The sequence below is a fragment of the Sturnira hondurensis genome, unplaced genomic scaffold, assembly GCF_014824575.4.
Source record: "Sturnira hondurensis isolate 20B ecotype Veracruz unplaced genomic scaffold, ASM1482457v3 Scaffold0013475, whole genome shotgun sequence".
Classification (NCBI taxonomy): domain Eukaryota; kingdom Metazoa; phylum Chordata; class Mammalia; order Chiroptera; family Phyllostomidae; genus Sturnira; species Sturnira hondurensis.
The window spans coordinates 20,110-39,180 of NW_028086106.1; the positions used below are offsets into that span (position 1 = coordinate 20,110).

Below are 19,071 nucleotides of genomic sequence, written 5' to 3' on the forward strand. Positions count from 1 at the left end.
TATACTGATAGTCTCCCTTCTGGTCTACCCATGGGATTTGGCAAAGGTTTGATGTATTTTGGCAGAGATCAAGATCTCAGAGCAAAAGTTGGATCCTAGCTGGCAATGGAAGGAAAAATGTTGGAGAAGTGAAGTGAAAGATGTTGGAGGGTGCATGTATAGTATTCAAGGAATAGTGTTCTCAGTTATATAATAGGGCTACAGGCAATAATTTTTATCTGTATGAAAAGAATACAGAACTGGACTATCAGCATTCTGTTGAGTCTCATTTCTAGTTTCAAAGGCCCAAGAGCTAAACTTAGAATATTATTTTTTAAACTGTATAATTACATGTGCATAGTAATTTATAGTTATAAGTTGATTTTACATACACTTATTTGAGTCTCACACAAGCCCAATAAAGAAAGCAGGACAGGTGTCATTACCCAGGCTTTGTAGATGAGAAAACTGAGACATAAAGAAGTGGCTTGCCCAAGGTCACACAGCCTAAAATTTCAAAATCTATATCAAAATAGTTTTCTATGAACTTCCTTGTGTTTCCTAGAGATTCCATAGGATAAGGATGCCAAAAAATAAGGCAGGGTTTCCAGTGTCTTGGACCTTTCTAAAAAGCAGTCTGGATCCTTGGATCACAAGTTAACAGGCTCTGAAAATCCTCAGCCCATCATGTACAGAGCTGGCCTAGCCTCAGGAATATGGTATGTTTAAATAACTTACTGGTTTGTTGCATTTAGTTAGGCTTTGACTCTAAGCTTTTACATACGGGATCTGTTCTCATTCCGACCTCATGATTTCATCTTTTCCTCCAAACCTACTCCTTTTGACATAGTTCATTTACTATTATGTCACCCACTTGATTAAAATCTTACAATGGATCTGTACTGTCTTCATTTCAAACTTTTTATTTAGCAAATACTACAGAGGTTTACTTGGACCTGCCCAGTGAGCCTGGAAATAGGCTCAGTCACTCTTCCATCTTTCCCAGATAGTCTAGTCAAACCAGACTACATGCAGGCACCAGAGCACTTTTGCTATTTCAAGATCTTGCACTTACAAGTAGAATGCTACTGTTTTACCCTATTTGCTTAACTATCTCCTATTATCCAATAAAGTCTAAATTTATTTTGTAATCACTGAAGTTACAGATGCTACATTTCCATAATTTGGGTGAATGAAATACATGGGTGAAAGGTGTTGGGGAACAGAGCCTCAAAATATCATCCCACTCAAAGAAAAAAATCTTTGCAGAGGAAAAACCTGTTTGGTATCACCTTATCCAAGTGATTAAATTTAACATTAACATGGAATAAATTGCTATCATGTGGCCCCTGATGTGATCTACCAAGGCATAACATAACCTATGAGCATTTGTGCCCAAAATGTTTAACTTTAATATAATAAAGGAAATCCAAACAGACTTTCTGCAAAACAATTTAGCTTGGATTTTTTAAAAAGAATTATTTCAGCTTAAGAGAAATTAAAGAGACATGACAGCTAAATGCAATGGTGTAATACCTGATAAGATCCTGGATTTAAAAATTAAAAAGAAAAAGTTATAAATACATATTATTGGGGCAACTTGGTAAATTTGAATACATTATATAATGGTATTTTGTCAATGTTAAATTTTCCAAGTGTGATTATAGTATTATGTTTATATAGGAGAATGCCTTTTTTCTCAGGCAATATATGCTGAATAATTTAGGGTATAGTGTTTTAGTAATTGCAACTTATTATTTAATGGTTCAGAAAAACATGTATGTGTACATGTATGCAGTATATATGATGTACATGTACGAATCTATCTTCAAAGAGAGGAAGAAAGCCAATATAGTGAACTATTAATAGTAGGTGAATCTAAGTGAAGAGTATATGGGTATTCATTGTATTTACCATTTTGTATCTGAATATTTAAAAAATAAAAAGTTGGTGGGGAAAAAATCATTTAAAATCTGCCCCTAGAAATGCTTTCACAGCCTCCATCCATGGCTGCGAGGACTCCCACCCTTCATGCTCTCACAGCATGCATGCACGTATTTATTTCATTCTATCACGTCTTCCTATTAGAGTGTTTAAGGCAAAATCCATTTCTTGAATCTGCCATTTACTTCCATTTTAATATTGTGCTAATTAGTTTCTTAGTGCCAATTTTTGTATCTGTAAAATGGAAAGTGCCAACCTATTAAGTCCTCAGAAAGGTAACATGTTATTATTTGTATTCATATTGCTATTAGGTTTTTAATCTCTTTCTGCTCATGCCCAACATAATGCTTAGCTTGTAAGAGGTTCTCAATGTTTGTTGGATGAATGAATGAATGAATGAATGAGTGAATGATGCACTGTCCTCTACTTACATTTTGTTGTTGTTAGACATCAAGTATAAAAACAAAAAACAAAAAACAAAAAACTAGTACCTAAGGAAATGATCAGATGGTTAATGTCAAGGAAGATCATAGATCTAAGATTACAGACCAATACAGACCAAAAGCTGGGCATCTGTGGGGCAAGGTAGAAATATGATCTCAGATTTTATGGATTTTCTTAATGTGTAGAGGTAGCTCTACTATTAGCCTATTTGAACAGTCCTTATTTTTGTGGTTTGGTTATTACTGTTCCAATCCCATCCTGAGAACATACCTGTGTTTAGGCTTTAGGCCATACATTTCATGGTTAAATCTTTGGTTCATCCTTTTTTCCAAATATGTGTTTGTAAGTGATTGACCACAACTCTTCATCAAAAAACGTTTAAGTCGAGAATGGTGCAAGATATCAAAAGGATATCCATGGTCTGCTACACGATTCAGGATCCAAGCCCCTCTCCTGGTGCTGAGGAAAACCTGGGGCATGGGAAAAACTTGTTTGCTTTGACCATCCTCTGGTTCATAATCCTTTAAAAGTACCCCATTTTTTTAAAAAGATTTTATTTATTTATCTTGGAGGGGAATGGAAGAGGGGAGAGAGAGAGAGAGAGAAATATCAATGTATGGTTGCCTCTCATTCGTCCCCTGCTGGGAGCTGGGAACCAGGAACCGGGAACTGGCCTGCAACCCAGGCATGTGCCCTGACTGGGAATCGAACCGCGATCGTGTGGTTCGCAGGCCCGCGCTCAATCCACTGAGCTACACCAGCCAGGGCCCCATTTTCTTTAAAGTACATTTAACTCAGTACTCTGGCTTTTTAGTGCCTGCACAATTCTTCTAAGACACTAAGCTTACAATTAAATTGGTGTATTCACTGACCAAGAATCTATCTTGCTCTAAACCACCACTGCATTTGTTTAATGTCATTATGCCTCCCTGAAAAGCCCACTATCCTCAAGATCCAGATCAAGTCTGCCTCCTCCACGAAGACACTGCAGATTGTTCTGGCTGACAGTTCTCTCTCCATCCTTTGAACTCTCTAGCACTTACTGCCTGTCCAACTCATTTAAAATCATGGAACAACAAAGCTGAAAGGAACTGTAGATCATTCAATTCAAAACCCTCAATCTTATCAGCGGGTGAGTGGGAGGGGGAGACAGGGGGAAAAGGTACAGAGAATAAGTAGTATAAATGGTAGGTAGAAAATAGACCAGGAGAAGTTAAGAATAGTATAGAAAATGTAGAAGCCAAAGAACATATATGTACGACCCACGAACATGAACTAAAGGAGGAGAAATGCAGGTGGGAGGGGGTGTGCAAGGTGGAGGGGAATAAAGGGGTAAAAATGGGACAACTGTAATAGCATAATCAATAAAATATATTTTTAAAAAAACCCTCAGTCTCTTTTGCCTTTGACATTGTTTGCATTATTGCAAAAAATTTGTCATTTATCATTTATATTGATATTATTAAACTCTTTTCTTTCAACTGTGTAAAAGTGTTTAATTATGATAGCACTTAAGGTCACACCATCAGTGAAAATATATGTGTGAAGTTAAATACTCTTATTTTCTGTCCCTCCAAATGTTTTCTTCAGGGTGGAAGGTACAGCATAGAAGTCTTTCAGTCTTGCCAACACATATCATCATATCACTTCCATTTATTGAGATTTATCACCTGTAAATCACTATGCTAGGTCCTTTATCTGCATTTTATTTAATCTACACAACAGCCTCTTGAGGAGGTATCATTATCCACATTTTATGGATGAGAGGCATGGAGAAGATGCATAACTTGCCTCAGATCATACACCTAGTAAGTGGCAAAGTTGAATTTCTAATGCCACGTCTGTACTTAAGAAATATTTCATTGATTATTTAATTGAAAAACTGAAGATTGCCAGTAGAATAATAGGAAACTAATGAGTCATTTTATGACCTTTGCTGGCTAAAGTCTATGTTCAGAGCTGGTAAAAGTTTGACTCAGTAGTCTGGCTTTTCAGTGCCTGCACAATTTTTCTCAGGCAGTAAGCTTACAATTAAATTGTTATATTCAGCCCTGGCTGGTGTGGCTCACTGGATTGAGTGGGGGCCTGCAAACCAAGGAATTGTGGTTCAATTCCCAGCCGGGGTGCATGCCTGGGTTGCAGGCCAGTACCCAGCAGGGGATGCACGAGAGGCAACCACACATTGATATTCTCTCCCTCTCTCCTTCCCTTCCCCTCTAAAGATAAATAAATAAAATCTTAAACTGCATTTCTGTCTAATGTCATTATGCCTTCCTGAACAGCCCTAGCAAAAGTATCACTACATTACAAAACTTTCTAGGGACAGTTTTAAGTACTAAGGAATATAAGTGCATTGATTTATGGACTTTAGTCTCCGCTCTAAGTAAAGTCTCTGCTTTAAGTAAAAAGGTAACCTTTCTACAGTTGGGGATAACCATGTACTCCACACATATATCATCAATGATAGTGATTTTACTTTGATGCTATCACAATTAGGCACTTTTACACATCACCGTTGAAAGAACAAGCATGGTCTTAGAAATTAATGGCTTTGTGTGCAGTATAGCTTTTGTTATATATGAGTAATCTTAAATGTGCTCAGAACCTCAATTAAAAGTTTCCTATGTGTAAAACAGTGACAATAATACATATAAATACAAGACTGTTGTGAGAAATAGTGTACAAAAATACTACATAGTAAACACTCTAAATGCTTAATGGAGTGTTTTCCATTAAGAGTGTTTTCCATCACTCTTCAGTTTTCCATCTATACCTTGTTTTAAAGAAACATATTCATAAGTTTGGATTTGTAAGAAACAAATGTTAAGGAAAATTGTTTTACAAGAAAGGGATATTTTCTCTTACAAAAGTATTATGGCACAAGAATTCTTATACCAAAATGTCCTAGATACACTAAAATTTATAAGTTCATTTAAAATCTTTGATTTACAAACCACCTCTCATATATACAATTTAATATGTAAAGCAAAAAGTCAGAATCCAGCAACTGAATTTCTTCAGCTTATTTTACTGGTGTGACAGTACTATCTTTGCTATGTCTTTTCCCAGGCTCTCTCAGTCACAGCTATCTCATCTGTATACACTGTGGATGCTTTGTTCCTTGGCAGTATAAAATTTTTCAGTGTATGTAAGCCCAGCTACCTTACAAGTGGACATTTGATGAGTCAATAATATTAAAAAAGGTTCATACCTTGGGCCCCCACCACAAATCTTGCACTTTCTTTTTTTAAAATATATTTTATTGATTATGCTACTACAGTTATCCCATCTCCCCCCCTTTATTCCCCTCTGCCCTGCACCCCCCCCCTTTAGTTCATGTCCATGGGTCATGACTTAAACTACATATAAGTTCTTTGGCTTCTAAGTTTCCCATACTATTCTTAACATCCCCCTGTCTATTTTCTATCTACCATTTATGCTACTTATTCTCTGTACTTTCCCTGCCTCTCCCTCCCACTGCCCTGTTGATAACCCTCCATGTGATCTTCATTTCTGTGGTTCTGGTCCTGTTCTGGTTGCTTGCTTAGTTTGCTTTTGTTTTTCTTTTAGGTGTGGTTGTTAATAACTGTGAGTTTGCTACCATTTTACTGTTCAAAATTTTTATCTTTTTTAAAGATAAATCTCTTTAACATTTCATATAATAAGGGCTTGGTGATGATGAACTTCAACTTGACCTTATCTGGGAAGCACTTTATCTGCCCTTCCATTCTAAATGAAAGCTTTGCTGGATAGAGCAATCTTGAATGTAGGTCCTTGCCTTTCATGACTTGGAATACTTCTTTCTAGCCCCTTTTTGCCTGCAAGGTCTCTTCTGAGAAATCAGCTGACAGTCTGATGGGCACTCCTTTCTAGGTAACTGTCTCCTTTTCTCTTGCTGCTTTTAAGCTTCTCTCCTTAATTTTAATCTTGGGTAATGTAATTATGCTGTGCCTTGGTGTGTTCCTCCTTGGGTCCAACTTCTTTGGGACTCTCTTAGCTTCCTGGACTTCCAGGAAATCTATTTCGTTATTTGTTCAAACTGTGTTGCTCTTCCTCTTCTCCTTCTGGTACCCCTATGATTTAGAATGTTGGAACACTTAAAGATATCCCGGAGGTTCTAAGCCTCTCATTTTTTTTGAATTCTTGTTTCTTCATTTTTTTTCTGATTGGATGTTTCTTTCTTCCTCCTGGTCCACACCGTTGATTTGAGCCATTTTCCTTCTCATCACTATTGGTTCACTGTACATTTTCCTTTATTTCACTTAGTGTAGCCTTCATATTTTCATTTACTTTGCAATCAAATTCAACCAATTCTTTGAGCAACCTGATTACCAGTGTTTTGAACTGTGCATCTGATAGGTTGGCTATCTCTTTGTCACTTAGTTGTATTTTTTCTGGAGCTTTGATCTCTTCTTCCATTTGAGCCACTTTTTAAAAATCTCAGTGCACCTGTTACTTAGTAAAAAGCGGACCCTTAGGTGTTCACCAGGGTGGGGCAACCCACATAGCTGCATTGTGATGCTGTATGTGGGGGAGGAGTCTGAGAGGGAACAATGTCTCTTCACCGACTACCCACAAGCAAAGTGGGCCTTCTGGTGCTGATTCTGAGTGGGTCGTCTTGTGTACATCCTAATACTCTGTGGGTCCCTCCAACAAGCTCTCCTGTGAGGCTGGGAGTTTCTCCCACTGGCGCCTCAACCCCCACAGGTGTTTTCAATCAGTGGTTTGAGGCTTTATTTCCCCAAGCTAGAGCCCTGGGCTGTGTGATCTGTCTTGCTCCCTAGTTGTTCTTCCCAGTTTATTCACATGCTAATGTGGGACCGCCCACTCCACTGGCTGCCACCTAGCCAGGTCCAACAGCTGCTGCCTTGTCAGCCAGCTACAGCTTTGGCCACAATTTGCTGCCTTGCAGCAAGTCTTCTCCACCCCTCCTACCAGTCTGGATGAATGTATCTCCTTTAACTCTTTGGCTGTTGAACTTCCATACAGTTCAATTTTCTCTCAGTTCTGGTTGCTTTTTGTTTTTAAATTGTTGTTGTTCTTCTGTTGGTTGTTCAAGGAGGCACAGTGTGTCTACCTACATCTCCATCTTGGCTGGAAGCCCCTGCACATTCTTTTAATCATAATACCCACACACATTTTTTACCCTTTCTCATTTGTATAGTTATTTCCTGAAAAATACTTGTTGTATTAAACATGGAGCATCTGGTATCACTTTTGTGGTGATAAATTGGGATATGACTGAGAAGAAGTATTATTGGATGGAGTTTCTGAATACATTTAATAAAGTTGTGGCATTTAACTACTATTTTTTTAAAGATTTTATTTATTTATCTTTAGAGGGGAAGGGAAGGAGAGGAGAGAAATATCAATGTATGGTTGCTTCTGGTGTGTCCCCTGCTGGGAACTGGCCTGCAACCCAGGCATGTGCCCTGACTGGGAATCGAACTGCGATCGTCTGGTTCCCAAGCCCGTGCTCAATCCACTGAGCTACACTAGCCAGGGGTAACTTCTATTTTTAAAAAATAACTTAAAACATATTTGTGGAGAAGCACAGCATAATTAAAGTCAAGTGAAGAACAACCAGACATCTAACTATTGTTGATAGTTATGATTCAATAAAGACATGAATAACAAAATGTAAAAATGACATGTCTTTTTCTAAGAATTTATAATGAAGAAACTTTCTTTCCAGTTCAAAATCTGTGACACAAAACAAACAAAAAACCCCTCCAAGACACAGAAGTTGCTTTAGTGAAAATTTCATTCTCTGTTACCTAACTGTATGCAAAGGCTGGTGTGAGCTGCTTACATGTGCTACAGTGTGGACACTTTCATATTGATAAGCATATTGTCTTTGGAAAAATTAGACTGCTTCTTTTTTTCCAGTTAGGGAGTGAAGAGGAACATTCCCCTACTATCCTATGAGAGAAAAGTTTTCAGTAACCCTGTGTGCATTCCTTCAAGTAAGAGCATAGCACTTCTGCTGGCCAACAAAAGATCCATACTTATGAGTGCTACATTCTGACAAGCTCTCCCATCAATTATTTGGTCTTCTTCAAAACCCAAAGAGATCAGCTAACTGGGATTATGAGCATAGTCTGTGGCCATGACATTATTCCGTAGTGTGAGGTCAATCAAATGATGGGAATCTAACTGGCAACCTTGGCTCCATCACATTATCAGTCAGTGTTGCCAAGTGAGGCAATGATGCAAGCCATTTGACATTGGCACTGATGAGCTATGTGCAGATATTCATACTCTCTGTTGAGTCCAACTGTAGCTTTCTTGGTGAAGCAAAGTAAATAATTTACTGATTCAAACCTGTTTGGCTACGTGGCTAATCTCCACAGCCAGATCCCCTCCAGAATTTCCAATGCCAATTATAATGACTCTCTTTCCAGTGAAACTCTCTGGATTTTTATAGTCTCGACTATGGAAGTACTGTCCTTTGAATGTCTCAATTCCTGCAAGCGAAGGGAAAATAATTAGTAGCTAATAGTTTAGCTGATATTATTTGATAAATCATTTTTTTGCGGTGTGTAGAGTTTAAACATATACTCTCCATAAAGGCTCCCTTTATTTACTTTCCTTTTTGAGTATTTTTGTCTATTTCCTATAGCCTCAGAGTAGAACCTTGTGATTTCCTTATAATAAATAGTCTGCTTCACTCAGGATCTGTTTGTGTTCTGGACTTGTAGGCTCAGAAATACAAATGGCTTCAGAAAATTTCCATCCATTTTTGTCTTTTCATTCTCTTTAAATACCTACTCCCACTTCAAGTGGAAGTGTATTTTTATAAACTCTAGAATATACAGAGTGCTTTTGTTTTTTTCAAAATGAAAATCCAGGCCAAAGACTGTAATGAATTATTCCCTTAAGTGTTAATTTCTTCCTAATAAACTCAATATTTCTATGTGCTGCTTTGATTGCTGAAAATCCTCATTCAATCTAATGCACATAACTCCATGTTCTTTCTTTTGATCCTTAGAAAAACGAAAGTCATTGTGAAATTAAAAATGGAGGCTTCTAACTTTCTCCTAGTTTCCAAAATTACCATTCTCTCTACCTCCCAAATGCCAATAATACAAGTTACTCCCACATCTTTTAGGAGAACATGCAGAATTAGGATAAGCCTTATTTCATCCCAAGGTAGGAATCACTAAGACCAAAATTCCCCCTTTCTTTAGGGAACAGGTCATAGGCATGGTTCAAGCATCTTCCTTCCCAGTAGGCTACTCACCAGGGAAGCTTTCCAGTGGTAAGTAAGCATTCGTATGATGACCAGTGCAAACCATGACTCCATCAAAGACATTCACCTTCTTTTTCCCTTCAGATTCTGTGACCACTTCCCATTGGCCTGAAGTGGAGAAATCAGGTTGCTTTTTCACACTGCACACAGTAGTCTGAAAAGAAAAGCAATAGCTACAGGGGATGGTAACCACAGCTTTAAAGTGGACATCTTCCCTGACCTGAATCTCCTGCCACAATGTGACACGAAGAAATGACATCACATAAGAGTGCTCATGCAAGAATATCTGATTTCCATACTCCACAAATAACAACATTTTTGTGAGATGTGGACAGAGTGAGAAAATTTTCATGAAACAGACTAAATAAAATAGAGTTGGAAGGCTAATGATGCACTCTTCTGTGCTTTTTGAAAAGTGCAAATTACTAGTTCTTTGGGCCATGCCTTAAGGCAACAATTTTCAACTGGTACGCCGCAAGAATTTTTGAAACATACCTAACTATTTAGTCAGAGGCATTGACCTCTTTTCCCTTAAGGTTGTCAAATTAAAAAATGACAACAGCCAACACAACAGCTGTCTAGTGTGAATGAGTCAAAATTATACCTATTTTTTAACTAACAAAAATGTATCTTTTGATGTGCCCCAGAGTTTTAGTCACTAGTTTATATGTACCATGGAATGAAAACGATTGAAAATCACTATCCTAAGGCAATGCCACCCTTGAATAAAGCTTAGGTTTCTCCTGTGCTTCTAAGATACCCTGTGTACTAAATGCCTGTTCCTCCCCTGACCCCTAAACAACCTGAGACCCTCTGATGTCTTCTTACCCCAAGTACTTTTCTGTTTACCCTCAAACATGTGACTGAGCTATAGGGCTCCCTTTCCTAGTAGAGTAGAAAAACATTTCAGTGGTTTATTTCCATAATAAAATTTTATGGAAATGAACCTCTCTTTGGCTCCCATAAAAGCCCATTTTACAAGTAACAATCAAAGAATACGCTGAGAAGGGATAGTCAGTGGTATAATTTTTAGTTTTTAAAAATAAAATTATACAGGTTACTCTATCCAGCCTAAGAAAACATTAAGAATGTACTCCTGTGTGCTTCTAGGGTCTATGACCATAATGTCTTGGTGGACTAATAGAGATACTACACTTTTATACTGTAGCCATCCTGCACTATTTATAGTTCTTCCTTTTACACAGGCTGGTGCTGGTGCTTCTGTCTGGATCATCCTTTTATTTCTTCTTCATTTGGCTGATTCCTGCTCACCCTTCAACATTTCCTTTAGATACTATTTCCTCTAAGAAAACTTTTGTAGTGCATGATGTCTAATGCCCAGATGGCTTAAGCATCCCTCCTCTTAGCTGCAATATATAGAACTCCATTTCTCACCCTGTAATGTTTGTCTTTTAAAAAGTCAACAAAAATTTCATTTAAAATGAAGTAGGACAGGGCAGGAAGGGGAGCTGTCATGCCCTATGTCAATTATGAGACACAACATGGATAACTCTGTAACAGCCCTCTCAACTTCTTCCTCTCTCTGAAAGAGTTCCCTTTTCTTTGTTTTAGTGGGCTTGCATGTAGGCCACTGTGGTTGTATGTTTTGGATTGCAATTCTTTGTTGTACCTGATTAAACGTATTTTGCTGGAGAAATATCTGACTTTTTAAGATCAACACTCTTTATTTTTATTAATTGTATTTATAACAAAATTTTCTTCATTTTCCTATCTCTTTGATTATAAAATCACTGGGCTTATTTTGTTTTGTTTCATTTTTGTCTTTGTACCTTCACTGCTTAGAATGGTAACAAACTTGTTCAGTAAGTGTTTAAACAAGTGAAGAAAAGTACTACTGAGCTGTAAATGACTGATTTTGGAAGTTGTCACTGGATATTACCATTTTTATTGTAGTTAAACAGAAAAAGGCATGATTTAGCAGAATGATCAGAAAATAGAAAGGAGGCCCTGACTGGTTTTGCTTAGTTGGTTGGAGCATTGTCCCATACACTGGAAGGTTGCAGGTTCGATTCCCAGACACGACATATTCCTAGGTTTTATGTTCAATGTCTGGTTAAGGCAAATACAGAAGACAACCAATCAACATTTCTCTCTCACACTGATGTTTCTTTTTTTTCTCTTTTCCCCCCTTTCTCTCTCTCTTGAAGCAGTGAAAAAATGTCCTCGGGTGAGAAAGAAAGGGAAGAAGGAAGGGAGGGAGGGAGGGAGGGAGGGAGAGAGCAGTTGGCCAAAAAGTGCATTCATTTATTTTGTTCTGTAACATGGGTCTAGTGCACTTAGTTGTCTTTAACTTCATTCAAAACAATTCTGTTAGATTGTATTGTGACAGCTATCATATCAGCGTGCATTTGTAAAAAAATTAAAATTGGTGAATTTTTGTATAGCTATTTTAATACTGAAGGTGGAAGAAAATAAACATTTTCAGCAGATTGTGCTTTATTATTTCAAGAAAGGTAAACACACAAGATACATAAAAGATTTGTGCAGTGTATGGAGAAGGTGCTATGACTGATGGAATGTGTCAAAAGTGGTTTGTGAAGTTTAGTGCTGGGGATTTCTTGCTGGACAATGCTCCATGGTCAGGTAGACCAGTTGAAGCTGACAGAGATCAAGTCAAAACATTGACTGAGAATAATGAAGTTGTGCATTGAGAACAATCAGTGTTATACTACACAGGAAATAGCCAACATACTCAAAATACCCAAATCAAATGTTAAAATCATTTGCTTAAGCGTGGTTATGTTAATCACTTTGATATTTGGGTTTCACATAAGTGAAAAAAAAAGCCTTCTTGACCATATTTCTGCATGTAATTCTCTTCTTAAACATAATGCAAAAATTCTGCTTTTAAAACAAATTGCAATGGGTGATGAAAAGTGGATAGGTTACAATAATTAGAATGAAAGAGAATGTGGGGCAAGTGAAATGAACTACCACCAATCACACCAAAGACCAGTCTTCATCCAGAGAAAGTGATGTGTAAATGGTATGACTGGAAGGGAGCCCTTTATTATGAGCTCCTTCTGGAAAACCAAATGATTAATTCCAACAAGCACTGCTCCCAGTTAGACCCACTGAAAGCAACACTTGACTGGAATAAGTCAACAAAAAACACATAATCTTCTATCATGGTAACACAAAACTGCATGTTTCTTTGATTAACAGACAAAAATTGTTACAGCTTGGCCAAGAAGTTATGATTCACTCACCATATTCACCAGACATTTCACCTTTGGATTTCCATTTATTTTGGTCTTTACAAAATTCTAATAGAAAAAAAGTCAATTCCCTAGAAGGCTGCAAAAGGCACCTGGAACAGTTCTTTGCTCAGAAACATAAATGTTTGGGAAGATGGAATTATGAAGTTGCCTGAAAGATGACAGAAGGTAGTGAAACAAAATGGTGAATACACTGTTTAATAAAGTTATTGGTGAAAATGAAAAAGGATGTATATTTTGTTTTTACTTCAAAACTAAATGAACATTTTGACCAACCTAATACAAGAGATGGGGGTAGGAAAATTGAATTAAGGTGGTCAAAAGGTAAAAAATTCCAGTTATAAGATAAATTGGTACTGTAGATATAATGCACTATATGTAACTACAGTTAAAACTGCTGTATGGTATGTTTGAAAGTTGCTGAGAGCGTAGGTCCTAAGAGTTTTCATCACAAAGGAAAAAATGGCAGAAGATTGAGGCTTTTTGCCAGCTGTCAGAAATATCTGCTGTTTCATGGGCATGGCTAAAATATAGAAAAGTCACGGAAGGTGTTGCAGCAGGAAGAAACCATCGAATGATCTAGTACAATCATCTTCCTTTACAGAAAAGAAAATTAAGACATGTGAAACTGAGGAACTTACTTGTCTAAGTTAATTAGTAATAAAAAATAGAACAGAATTCTAGTTTTTGTTGCCCAATTCACTCACTGTTCTTCCCTTTTCACCAGTGTTAACTTCTTTGCTTTCTCAATAACTTCCCAATATCTACTTCACTGGGTTGTTGTGATCACATAAAATAATGCATTGGAAAATACTTCATAAAGTATAAGAGGGCTAAGCACTAGTGGACGAGTTGTGGAACCAGAGAGTTTTAATGTTCCTATGCCTGTCAGTATCCCCTCTCTAATTGGGAAAACATTCCCCCTTGTTTATTTTATTACAATGTAATAGTATACAATGAAAACATTCTGGCCTGTGCTTCCTAGAGCTGCAGCCAAAATATATAAAGGAACTTTTCTCTGAATATTTTTCAGACACACAGAAGACAAAGAGTGTATAATCTGTCTAAATAGGATAGATACATGTGGTATCAAACCAATATTTATATGAAAGCACTGATAAATGAAGCCATGTTAATTCATTTACTTGACAAACAACTCTAAACACAGATACCCACAAAATTCCCTACCGTCAATTGGATGTACTTTAGAAGGTCAAATTCTTTGGCATACATCCTGATATATTCCAGGACCTGGGAGTTGTGCATGAAGTTAGGAAAATGGTCTGGGATGGGATAGTCACTGAAGCACATCATTTCCTTAGAAGTGTTGATGATCACTGACTTGTAAATACTGGCCCTTCCTTCTTCAGGATTTTCCTGCAGTAAATAAGATGTATTCAGAGGCACTACAGAATTAACTTCATGTTTTGTAAACAGCTGATAAACAGTTCAAAAATTCTCTGAAAGAAATGTTATTAAAAAAAGTTACAACAAGAAAACTACAGAGACGGTGGGACTTCCACCAAGATGGAGGCATAGGTGAAAACACTGTGCCTTCTCCCACACCAAGTTTAAAGACAACAAAGTTTTAGTAAACAAAAACACAGCCAAAACACAGAAAATTGAATTATACGGAAGTCCGACAACAATGAACCATTCAGCCAGGCTGGTAAGAGGGGCGGAGCCAGCAACGGAGTATGGTCAGGCAGGAAAGATCCCCCAAGGCAGGCAAGTAGGCAGCTGTTGGCAGATCCCAGGTGTGGGGTTGCCACGGTTGGACCCAGACGGTGCAAGGAGGCAGGCTGACCGTGGTCACACATTTGCGCGCAGAAAAACCAGTAAAGGAGTGAGCAGTGAAACAGACCATGCAGGCCCCAGCAGGGGGAAGCAGCAGAGGAAACTACCATTGCCCCTCTTTGACCCCGCCTCCACATACAACGTCACAACCCAGCAACTGAGTTTTCCCACCCTGGTGAACACCTAGGGCTCTGCTCCTCATACGTAACAGGCACCAACTGTACAAAATATGGCTCAAGAACTCAAAGCCCCAGAACCAACAACTCTAAGCGACCAAGAAATAGCCAAGCTTTCAGATGCACAGTTCAAAACACTGGTGATTAGGATGCTCACAGAACTGGTTGATTTTAGTCACAAATTAGAGGAACAAATGAAGGCTAAACTAATTGAAATGAAGGGAATACACAGGAAACCAATAGTGATGGAAAGGAAACTGGGACTCAAATCAATGGAATGGAACAGAAGGAAGAATGAAACATCCAACCAGAAATGAATGAAGAAACAAGAATTCAAAAAAATGAGGAGAGGCTTAAGAACCTTCAGGACATCTTGAAACGTTCCAACATCTGAATTATAGGGGTACCAGAAGGGGAAAAGAAACAGCCATAAGTGGAAAACTTATTCGAACAAATAATAAAGGAGAAATTCCCCAGTCTGGCCAAGGAAATAGACTTCCAGGGAATCCAGAAAGCTCAGAGAGTCCCAAAGAAGTTGGACCCAAGAAGGAACACACCAAGGCACATCATCATTACATTAGCCAAGATTAAAATGAAGGAGAGAATCCTAGAAGCACCAAGAGATAAGGGGACAGTCACCTACAAAGGAGTTTCCATCAGACTGTCACAGATTTCTCAAAAGAGACCTTACAGGCAAGGAGGGGCTGGAAAGAAGTATTCCAAGTCATGAAATCCAAAGACCTACAGCCAAGATTGCTCTTTCCAGCAAAGCTTTCATTTAGAATGGAAGGATAGATAAAGTGCTTCTCAGATAAGATCAAATTCAAGGAGTTCATTATCACCAAGCTCTTATTATATGAAATGTTAAAGGGACTTATATAAGAAAAAGAATTTGAAAAATGTTAACAGTGAAAGGACAGCAAACTCACAGTTATTAACAACCACACCTAAAACAAAAACAAACCAAGAGGACAGCTAGATCAGGAGTGGAACCATAGAAATGAAGAACACATGGAGGGTTAGCAACAGGGGAGTAGGAGGAGGAGAAGGGGGGAGAAGGCACAGAAAATAGCCTAGAGAGTATGCAGAAAATAGATAGGGGGGAGGGCAAGAATAGTAGGGGAAATATAGAATCTAAAGAACTTGAGACACATGGTCATAAACTAAAGGGGGGGAATGGTGGGGGAGGGGTATGCAGGGTAGAGGGGAATGAAAGGGGGGAATAGAACAACTGCAATGGCATAAACAATAAAATATATTAAAAGAAAGAAAATAGACAGAGGAGAGTAAGAATAGTATAGGAAATGTAGAAGCCAAAAAACTTATAAGTATGACACATGGACATGAACTAAAGGGAAGAAATGTGGGTGGGATGGGGTGTGCAGGGTAGAGGGGAGGGACGGGGGGAAATGGGACAACTGTAATAGCATAATCAATAAAATATATTTTTAAAAATTATATGAAATAAAATGAATATATCAATATATTTCAATAATAAATGAAATTAGAATTTTGTTCTAGCAACAACAAAAAAAGAAAACTACACAACACTGAAGAAAGAAATTAAGGAAGACACAAACAAATGGAAACATACACCATGTTCATGGATTGGAAGAATTAACATCATCAAAATGTCCATACTACCCAAAGCAATTTACAGATTTAATGCAATACCTAATAAAGTACCAATGACATACTTCACAGACATAGAACAAACACTTGAAAAATTTATATGGAACAACAAACGACCCCAAATAGCAGCTGCAATGTTGAGAAAGAAGAACAAAGTAAAAGGGATCACAATACCTGATACCAAACTGTATTGCAAGGCCACTGTAATCAAAACAGCCTGCTACTGGCATAGAAACAGGCCCACAGACCAATGGAACAGAACAGAGAGCCCAAAAATACACCTAACTCTCTACAGTCAATTAATATTCGACAAAGGAGGCAGTAACATAAAATGGGATAAAAATAGCCTCTTCAACAAATGGTGTTGGATTCTGAGTGGGAAGATGGCGGCGGAGTAGGACAAAGGATTTTGCTTCCCTTCACACGCAGGAGAAAAACCAGGCTGCTCTGCAGAGGAGCACGGCAAACACCCAACAGGGACCCAGCATATGGGATGGCAGGACCCCAGAGAGTATAGCAGACACTGAATGACCAGAGGTTGAGGAGAGGAGACGGACCTCAGATCACCAAGGTACGAGGGAACAGCACTGAGGCTGCGGGGCCCTTCGCTGGCAGCGCCAGGGCCCTGGCAGGGCTGCCCTGATCTCTGAGAGCCGAGGGAGGGCAACAACGACAACCCTATGAGAGAACTAGTCACCGGCATCCTCTCTAACCAGCAGGGTGCAGATTGGAAAACACCAGGAGAGATCGGTTTGCCTGTAGTGGCAGAGAGAGGAGTGGGCATTGGGAAGCAAACCGGAGAACTCTGATAACCCATGGAGTCAGGCTGTGTTTGCCAGTTTGGGGAACTGAGGGGCCCCAGCATTCCCAGTAGCCTGAGCCGGCGCTCCCACAGTCTCGGGGGAGCTTCGGGATACAGTCAGTGCCCCTGGAAGAGCACCAGTCACCAGCTCCCTCCCTACCCAGCCGGGCGCAGGCTGAGAAGCACCGGAAGGCAGGCTGTAGTTGCCGGCTTGGAGGTCTGGGTGGCTCGCATTCCCGGAGGTGCGCATTCCCGATACCGGGGGACTCCAGCCGGGGACTCCAGCGGCCGCTCACACAGCATCGGGGCGCTGCGAGCGACTTACAGGGCCCCTGGGGAAGGGCCAATCGCCAGATCCATCCCTACCCAGCCCGGGCGCAGGCTGAGAAGCATCCAGAGTCCAGTGTGGTCACCAGCTTGGAAGTCTGGGAATCCCGTGCATTCCCGGTGGCGTGCATTCCTGGTGGCAAGCATTCCCAGTGGTGCGCATTCCCAATACCAGGGAACTCCAGCTGGCGCTCACAAAGCCTCGGGGCACTGCGAGCGACTGACAGGGCCCCTGGGGAAGCGCCAATCGCCAGATCCATCCCTACCCAGCTGGGCTCAGACTGAGAAGCACAGGGAGTCAGGCTGTGGTTGCCAGCTTGGAAGAATTGTGAGTTGCCCAGTGTGTGCAGCCACAGCACTGGGAAAGGTCCAAGCACAAGCCTGTGAGACCAGGAAAGCCTGGCTGGGAGTGCATGCCCTCACGCCAGGTCAGAGTTGGGAAGCCTGGGGAAAAACCTGCTCTCAGTGAGGCACGGGAGAGTGGCGCCATTCTGGATCTTGGGAGAGCACTGGCGAGACCAGCTAAGTTCACCAAGACCAGAGAGAGGCCACACTAATAGCCCCTCAGGCTGCTGCAGCTAGGGAGACCAGAAGAAAAGGTTTGACCAGCTGGAAGCCAAAAAGAGGAGTAGGTGGAAGTGGAGAACACCAAAATACCTGCAGGAGACTGCACCACTGAATCTCACAGGCATCTTACCACAGAAATTCACACCATAAACCCAGGAACCCAGAACAGACCACTTTAAGAAGCTGAAGCCAACAAGAAGAGCAACACAAAAAATGGGAAGACAAAGAAACAACCCCCAAATGAAAGAAAAGGAGGAAGTCTCAGAAAGAACGTTAGATGAAATGGAGGCAAGCCAACTATCAGATATTGAATTCAAAACACTGGTTATCAGGATATTCAAAGAGCTTAAAACGAGCTACCAGAAACTACAGGGGAGCTACAGTGAGCTCTCTGCAAACTACACCAACATGAAAAAGGAAATGGAAACCCTTAGTAAAGGCCAAGAGGAAATGAAGAATACAATTGAAGAACTGAAGAACACAGTAGAAGGTATGAAGAATAGAATCGATATGGCGGAAGATCGCGTAAGTGAGACAGAAGACAGGATAGAAAGAATCTCCCAGACGGACCAAATAATGGAAAAGAGAATCAGAAAAAATGAGGAGAATTTAAGAGAAATGCAAGACAACATGAAACGTCATAACATCCGAATAATAGGAATACCAGAAGGAGAGGAAGAAGAACAAGGGATAGAAAACCTCCTTGAAAGAGTAATTACGGAAAATTTTCCTAAGTTGAGGAGAGAGAAAGTCACACGGATTCAGGAATCGCAGATGGTCCCAAACAGGTGGAACCCAAAGAGGCCTACTGCAAGACACATCATCATTAAAATGGCAAACCTCCAAGACAAAGAGAAAATCCTAAAGGCAGCAAGGGAGAAAAAGGAAATAACATACAAGGGGGCCCCAATA

General features: G+C 39.6%; 1 protein-coding gene across 4 annotated transcripts in view; it reads right to left on the reverse strand.

Moving 5' to 3' along the window:
* The window catches only part of FMO5 (flavin containing dimethylaniline monoxygenase 5), a 105,812-nt gene that overhangs the window by 6,749 nt on the left and 79,992 nt on the right, over window positions 1-19,071 (reverse strand). For 3 of the 4 annotated variants that reach the window (XM_037061628.1, XM_037061629.1, XM_037061627.1), the window contains exons 3-6: window positions 14,047-14,235; window positions 9,611-9,773; window positions 8,692-8,834; window positions 2,638-2,837 (exon numbers count right to left, since the gene is read on the reverse strand). In XM_037061628.1, the coding sequence (XP_036917523.1) occupies window positions 2,638-2,837; window positions 8,692-8,834; window positions 9,611-9,773; window positions 14,047-14,235 (695 nt within the window). The remainder of the gene's footprint in view (window positions 1-2,637; window positions 2,838-8,691; window positions 8,835-9,610; window positions 9,774-14,046; window positions 14,236-19,071) is intronic. The other variant, XM_037061630.1, reaches the window with a different exon arrangement.